Below are 8,613 nucleotides of genomic sequence, written 5' to 3' on the forward strand. Positions count from 1 at the left end.
GTTTCAGTAATTCGCTGACGAAGCCTCGAGCTACTACCCTTAAAGTGTGGGATTAAGAGCGATAAGCCCATTTCCATCTAACTCAACACCTACAGAATTTTGCAAGCTTCCCATCTGCCGCTGTATTCACACAAATTACGGGAATAGTGGGAAAGTCCTCCCTGAGAAGATGTGATGATAATAAACAGGTTCACCACAGTGTGTCTTTTGTCCCATTTCCCTCCCCTCACCCCCAACCATCACAGCAGATGGTTGTTCCTCCCTGAGCCTGGTCCTGTTGCAGACTTCTTCCTGTTAAAAGGAAGTTTTTCCTTCCCACTGTTGCCAAGTGCTTGCTCATAGGGGGCTGTCCGATTCTTGGGGTTTACTCTGTATTATTGTAGTGTCTTTACCGTACAATATAAATAAAACTGAATCACATTTTGATTGTAAATGGATTATCTTTGGATTTGCAGCTGTTTGACAGATGAAATAAGGTGTGCCTTCTTACCCAGATCTCCCATGAATTTTTTTTTAATTTAACCTCCTAGGACCTGGCATCCACATATGTGGACATCACATTTTGGGTCGTCTTGACCACAATACAAAATTTTGCTCTACAAGGGCCTGATATCCTCTTCTCAGAAACTACATAAGGTAAAAAGATAATCCTTTGTTTTTACATTCATCAGGTCCCAATCAGCCCAAATAGCAAAGAGAAATTAAAAATGCATGCCATGAAAGCGTTTGGGTCTCAGGAGGTTAAGGAAATTTTCTGGTTAAATATATAAAACAGCCATTTTATGCAGTTCTCGAAACATCAGAAAATATTTTAACCTACTGTAAAGTCACAGAAAAAAAAAAAGAAAAAGGTATTCGTTATGTGCCATTTACAACATTATTTTTTCCCTGGTTCAAGTTAACACTACAGGACAGGCACTAATCGAAAGTTTGACTTTTATTTAACAATGTTAAGAAATAAGGGAAGCTTTAATGTGGCTCAAAACAGCGTAACCTCTCATCATCTCTCTCATGCTGAGAGTATTTGATATGGGAAAAACCAGCTACCACAAAGAAAGGGAAATACAGCCACAATAACGACAGATTACTTACAGAGTGAAGACATTGGAAGGTGATTCTAAACACCTTTGCTGTGCAAAAAAGAAAAAAAACAACAACAACAAAAACCACTATGAGCAAGCACTTAGTGAGAGTGGGAAGGAAAAACTCCCTGTTAACAGGAAGTAACCTCCAGCACAACCAGGCTCTGAGAGGGGCGGACATCTGGCATGATAGGTTAGAGTGAGTGTAAGAAAACTGCACAGAAAAGAGTTTAATCATTAGTAAAGATTAAAGTTTATTTCTCTATTTTTTTTTCTAGGATAACGGGAAATGTGCAAAATGAAAATGAAACGTCCAAACATACATGGAAGCATATAAGCCAAAAATAAATAAATAAAGGTTTGTACAATATTTGGTATGACCACCTTTATTCTTCAAAACAATGTGAACTTTATTAGTTAAGCTTTCCTTTAATTTCTTTAAGTGTTCTTCTGGAATAGTTTTCTAGTCATCTTGAAGGGCATTTAAAGCTCTTATTTTTTTCCTCCTCCCTGTGTTCTCATCCTTTTTTTAATGTCATTTCCAGTGAAAGTTCCAAGATGGAGACACAATACAAGGAAACGGTTTAATGACAATTGATTAATTCTCAGTATTTATCAAACATCAGCTCCGTTTTATTGTCCGCTTACTGAGCGTGGGAAAAAATGACTCACCCCGGCACACAAAGAGGAAACGGCTGCTCGACAGAGGACGCCACTGGTGGCGAGCGAAGTCTTTTTTGTGGCCTGCTTGGTATTTGGATCCCTACTGATATGAAACAAGCGCTGTTTTACTTCTGCTAAATTGTGCATCTGGTGCCCAAATACATTCACAATGCGTCACCCCGCAGTGTCTGTTTACATGCCAGTAAAACATTTCGCCTTTCCAGTAGAGAGCTCTTTAGGGACCACCAACACTTCCAGCTCTGGAAGTTCCTTGAGGCGTAAATCTGACAATGAGTGGGAGCTCTGAGGAAAAAACTGTTTATTTCTGTGAAGCTGAGAACCAGCATTTTGTTATCATTCTCTGCAAGACTGCCTCAAACGCCTAATACTATTAAATGTAGATTTAAAAAACAAAAACAAAAAAAACAAAGAGTCCTCTATTGCGGTCAATCTTAAGCAGGCACACTTAGCCCAGGCCTGCAGACACACACCATGGAGGAGATGTTGCTCCTTTTATGTTTTTTAAGTTAACCTTAAGTTTTGTGCATGTTTCGCACAGGAAACAATTTAACCTGACAGATAAAGGAGGGGCAGCAGAAAGATGGGGGGGGGTGTCTCATGAGGAAATTAAAAACCTAGAAGCTTTGCTGCATTTGATGACACCTGGAAAAATGTTATCTTTATGATTTGAAGACTTAAGAGCTAAAGGTTCCTTAAGCTTAATCCAAAATGTGCATTTTTAACATCGACTTCTGTCACAGAGGAAACCATGGCCAGGAAATAAAATAAAAAAGGAGAGTTTTTATATGTTAACAGTTGTGTTGACCAACCAGCTATCCCTCATAGTGTTATTCAGTGACCCAAAATGCACTTTTTCAAGTTTTCTCTTGTGAAAACAGATAAAATATTCAGGATACTAAAGATTGCTTCTGTTACTCTACTTCATAGACATTAAATTGCTCCATTTCTGCTGTTTAAACTTTGATATATGCCATGAAACTGATGCTCAAAGTTGGCTGCAAAAAACATAAAAACCTGTGTTGAACAGAAACTTCTAGCTTTAGGTTGCGACACCTGGATTTGCTGTCCTTTGAGGGGCCTAAAACTCGCATTGCTTCATTAAACATAATAAAATTACTGCATATTACATAAATCTGCAGATTCTGATGGGTGTCAGGTGGGGCACGCATTGATTTTTGATGGAGTAATCTATCTGTAGGCTACCGTAGCTCTATATTCGGACAAATAACCAAGATTCGTCTTTATCGATTTGTTTGCTGTCGGTTTCCAAACCACTAGATGTGATTTTTCTGCATTAAAACTGTACTAATTCATATTCTATGGGATCTGGGGGATACTGGGCTAATTTTACTAGTAGGTTAAAGCTACTTGAACACAACCAAACCACTGGGAAACAAGTTCTCTGTAGTGATGAATCATGCTTCCCCATGTGGGAGTTCTGGCAGCTTGGCCAACGGTACTTGTCTGACTGCTTTGTGCACAATGTAACGTTTGGTGGAGCGGGGATCATACTGAAGACCAGCACTGGTCTGGCTGTTAGCATTGACTGTAAGAGGGTTCTGGATTCAAACCTGCCTGTGTGGCACTATGTTCTTTGCTTGTGTGTGTGGTTGTCGTCTGCCTAAGTTGTGCCCCGTTTTTTCCCCTATGACAGGGGACCCTGTATTATTTATATCTGTTTACTAGTTTGCCATCCTCTTGTCCAATGCTTGATTCTTTAATGCCTCCTATAAACAAAAAGAATAACGGGAAAGCTTATCTGCAAGTGCAAATGCATGAAACAAAATACTCTAGCCTAAAATCTGCAACTATAAGCACGCTGCATAACTTTTGCATATAGCACGTTCATGATAAACATGCCTTGCCCTCAAATATCAGATTGTTCCCACTGGCTGCACCACAACTTAAGTAAATATGCTCTCCAGGCGTGACCGAATACCATCTAGTCTGTGCCGAGCCTGGGATCAGGGCTGCGTTGGTGTATCCAGGCTTTACGTTGAAACTGCACCTGATATTTGCATTCCTTTGTCTAAACCAAAGAACAGACTCACATTTTTGCACTGCATGCACTTCAGTTCATCGAGTCCAATTTCAAGCAAACCCAGGCTTGAAAATAAAATCGTATTGACTCACATTTCTAGTAATCCATCATCCTGTGAGGTTACAGAGTTTGGCAGCACTCACAGCTGATCCCAATGCTTTTAACTGTAATTAAGCATGCTGGCTTGTCTGTGCCTTTTTGCTGTATTTCACCCTCTCCACTGCTGCTTGTACCAGATTGAAAAAACATGAAAAAACGCCGAATATGAGCATCATTCCAGACTGTGGTTTGCTTTGGGTTAATGTTGTTATGCTAGGCTTTTCAAGCATGAAGCACAGCAGGCTGTCACATGCCAATGCTGGTCTCCTTATACCCATAAACCCTTGCATTTTGGGGTCATTCCTTGTAGTTGGTCTGGAGTACATTTTCATTCTGAACAAACCACGCAGTGGGCGTCCTGGAAGAGAAGTCTGACTCATACTTTCTGGCATCTCTGGCCAGTAATGGTATTGTTCTCACCTGCCCAGAACTAAATTCTCTAGTGTTGTGAAAACATAGAGACACACACGCACATGCTTGCGTAAATGCCACTTTTCTCACCAGCTCCTGCTCCAGCTGACCGGTTCCCAGATAGAGGGAGGCCATCACCACCCGCCTCTGTGCAGTCTTGATGCGAGCCTACGGTAAAAGGAGAGAAAAAAAAATACAAATAAGGAATCCCAACAGCGAATGTGAGTGTAAGTCTATGTGGGCGGGAGCTGATACTAGGAAATGATAACGTATTCACGGGAGTTACATTTCCTGTAGCCACATGCAGGCACCTGGCCTGGGGCACAAGGAAAGAAAGCAGTTGTAGTGCAATCATGAGACTGACAAATAAGAAAAGGAAACAGTGTTTATGGTGAAAAAAAAAATCTCCCAAATGTCAGTAATTTTAAAAAAAGAAAAGAAAAAAAAACAAAACATAAGGAATTTCATGTTTTACATTTTAGTGACATTATGAAATCATTTATAGTGCTGATGGACTGGTATTTTAGATAGATAGAGATAGATAGAGATAGATAGAGATAGACAGAGATAGACAGAGATAGACAGATATAGACAGATATAGATAAGATAGATAGATAAGATAGATAGATAAGATAGATAAGATAGATAGATAAGATAGATAGATAAGATAGATAAGATAGATAAGATAGATAAGATAGATAAGATAGATAAGATAGATAAGATAGATAAGATAGATAAGATAGATAAGATAGATAGACTGAAGGATGCTGTATTGGGCTGAGATCAGGTGACTGATGGGGCCATGGTAGAATATCTAATTTTTTTGCTTTTTTGAGCACAGAATTTAGTCCAATACACCTCATTCATCCTGGTAAGTGGCCTGGTTCTACTGGAAGTCACTGGAAACATGACTATGGCAAAGTATGAATACCTTTTCCTTTCGTACTTTACTCTTCTCATCTTTCTACTATAAGTTTATCTGGGCCTCATCTGTCCAAAGGATGTCTTTCCCAGAACAGGGCAGGCTCCTTCTGATGATTTCTGGTAAAGCCTAATCTGGGCTTCCTGTTCTTGAATGCAATCAGTGGTGCGCATCTTTTTTGTAAGCCCTTTGTATTTACATTCACAAAACATCTCTTGACTCTGGCCACCTCCACAACTCGACTGACTTGAGAAGATGTTGTGAGGAAAAAAAATACTTTAATTTCTAAACAATAAAAACAACCCTTGAAGTAAAGCTGAAAGCCTGTGCTTGAATCTCATCTTGACTGTTTCTTAAAATCAGCTGTGGTGGTGTACGGAGGCAAAAACTTCAAAAACTGTATCATTGTTCAAAAACCAAAGGAGCCATCTGTGTATAAACTACCTGTTCATCACTAAATGGCAGACTCACACACTTAGTGACTACCTGCTGAACACAGTGAGCCACTAGACAGCTACAGGATCAACTTTTTCCCCCTCAGAGGCCATTAAGAGACCAAAACCAGTGAGAATATCGGGAATCTAAACATCAGCTGTCCAGAAAAACAACCCAAAATGGAAATGGAGTAGCATTTATACAGCAGTCTTCTAGTCTTACTGACCACTCAGAGCACTTAACCATACATTCATACAGTGCTATACCCCTTATTCTTTACCACCATTTTTCTAGCTCCAAGCACCAAATAACCTAATATGCATCTCTCTGCACTGAAGGAGGAAGCCAGAAAACCTGTGAGAACCCAAGAAGGCAGAACATACAAACTCCACACAGACTCCTACCTGCCATGAGGCGACAGGGCTAACTGGGCTGCACCAACACGCTGCCTGAAATGAGTAATTATGCTGATCTATAACTCCTGGTTAAGTAAACAAATAATATCACATAAGTTAAGGAGTCACAAATCATTTATCCTTTCCCTGAGTGGGAATAACGTTTTCAGGGCATTCAAAGAACTTAAAATAAAAAAAATCCTCCTTCAAGTTATCATCTAGTTAGATTCCCATATAAAAGGGTTATGAGAAGATTTTAAAAAAACAAAAAAACAATGATAAATGCTAAGTGTGATTTTCTCAAACCCAGAATGATACCCTAAAATTCAAAAGAATCATTTACATTTTTGTAAGACACAAAAATTGTAAAACTAACATTTATTTGGTTTTGCTTAAAAAAATATTTTTTTAAATGTCAGATTTTAAAACTGGTATGATTTCTTTAAAAGGTAGACTAAACTGTAATTAAAAACAAAATTCCTTTTACCGTCTGTGGAGATTATTATTAACACTCAGGGCAGAAGAAATACAATGATGTTTTACAATTTGTGGGAAGTGTCCCTTTAAAGCACGCACATCTTAGTGAATAACAAAAAAAATCCTTAAATATTTCTGCACCTTAATGCAGCAAGATCTTCTTGCTTGTTTAAATACCAGTTAGACAACCACAAAAGTTCCTCTTTCTTTTGGCTTCTCATGCCACAAATGTTGCGACTTGATCATTCAACTACAAGTGATAAAAACAGTCTTCTGACCGTAAGTGACGAAACCGGAAAGAGTAGATTTTGTGCCAGAGGTGATCTAAAAATACTTTCAGGTGAAACCTTCCCAGCAATGAGGAAAAGTCAACATAATCACACCCATTCAACACATTCCGGTAACATCCTTTTAACATCAATAGTTTTTCTTATGCAAATATGACACGTTTGACCATTAAAATGCTTTATATTTCATGCACCGTTTTCAAACCTTCTAATATACATTTATATTTATAGAAGCACTGTGATTGCATCTGAGCTCCAAGTGATAATAAAATGAAACACAAATTCTTCCTAAGTAGAATTAAGAGCCAATTTCTTGCATATAACAAATCTCTTATTGTTCAAGTCTAACTGTGGATTTGCATGAAGGAGGATCCTGCCTGAAAGTCACATGGGTGACGTGTAACTTGGAAGAAAATCATGTGTTTTTGTTCTTTGAAGCTTTAAATGCCCCCTTGTTCTAAGAAATATGAAAGGACTTCAATGTGGTGGCGTAGTTATTTCATTAAAAAAAACAACAACATCTTTTTAATAGTTGAGCTTTATTTTGATGCGTTTACTCACTGTGACTCTGCACACAGTGTTTCAGTTTTGGTTTATCTATTTACTACACTGTAAAAGTCAGACTTTCTTTCAGGATTATCTTATCAGAAATACAGAAATTTCAGCATTTTAAAAGGCGTTTCAGTTATTTTATTTCATTATTTAAGAGACTGAGGCATTTAAATTTATCATTCCTCATCCACCATCGGGTAAATAATAGTCTGCAACTATCATCGAAATCTCTGCACATTTTCTTCAAAGCAGTTCCCCCTCTAAACTGTCTCAACTAAGAGCAAAGTAAACTATACTTACTGGGATGTTACCAAATACTATATAGTACAGACTGTAGCCACTGTGATGTCACCCATCGATTTGTAAAATCCTGTTTTGAAACTACAACTTCGCCATTATGGTTGTCGCCGAGTTTGATTTTACAAGCTGGAACTGAGCATCTGGAACACGAGTACCAAGTTATCAGTTAACGTGCAAGAACCGCCACCAATGCTGTTTGCTTAAGCAAACGGGATCCATAAATTGAATAGTTGCACATAACAAATACATAAACCGGATAATCAGTGCTAAGTAACAAGCACAATCTAACTCACTAAAACTAAAGTACAGACTTTGAAAGTGCTGTTAGTAAACTTCTCTGCACAGTAATCTATATTTCTTAGGGGTGCAACGATATCGATATTGAACAGTTTGATACAGTGCTTTCGGTTTGGTACGCATATCAAACAATACAAAATTTTTAATTTATTTTATCAACTTTTCTTCTGACGATGCTGTCTGTGTTGACAGCTCAGTGGATCTGCATTCGACTACTCCGCCTAGGCTGCACTGTCGAGCGCAGATCCACTGAGCGCAGCGCAAGCTAGCAAGACAGAAGCTAAGCTAGTTGCAACATGGCAAATTGAATCTCCCCCACCCTCATTCAGATCTAGTCTTTGGAACTATTTTGGTCTTCATGTGAAGTATGACCCTGAAGTAGAGCTGGGCGATATGAGATTTTTTCATATCACGATATGTTTTTTTCATTTCAGGCGATAACGATATCTATCACGATATAAGCCAAATAACTATATTTGTAAGATTTAAATGTGCCGTTGCTCACAACTAAAATGTGAAATAATCAGCAGCTTGTTTTTATTTAAATATTTATTTCCCATAATAAGTTCAACAGGGTAGATGTACTTAAGGAACATGAGACTTTTTCAGATAAATAAAGGCAAATATTGCA

At 38.3% G+C, this 8,613-nt stretch overlaps 1 protein-coding gene across 1 annotated transcript in view; it reads right to left on the reverse strand.

Annotated features, from left to right (window-relative positions):
- Positions 1-8,613, reverse strand: part of pgs1 (phosphatidylglycerophosphate synthase 1) — a 46,206-nt gene that overhangs the window by 19,192 nt on the left and 18,401 nt on the right. Inside the window, exon 3 of the mRNA XM_005749679.1 lies at positions 4,327-4,485. Coding sequence (XP_005749736.1) covers positions 4,327-4,485 — 159 coding nt within the window. The remainder of the gene's footprint in view (positions 1-4,326; positions 4,486-8,613) is intronic.

Source organism: Pundamilia nyererei, unplaced genomic scaffold, assembly GCF_000239375.1.
Source record: "Pundamilia nyererei isolate P.nyererei 1_Seehausen unplaced genomic scaffold, PunNye1.0 scaffold00253, whole genome shotgun sequence".
NCBI classification, from domain to species: domain Eukaryota; kingdom Metazoa; phylum Chordata; class Actinopteri; order Cichliformes; family Cichlidae; genus Pundamilia; species Pundamilia nyererei.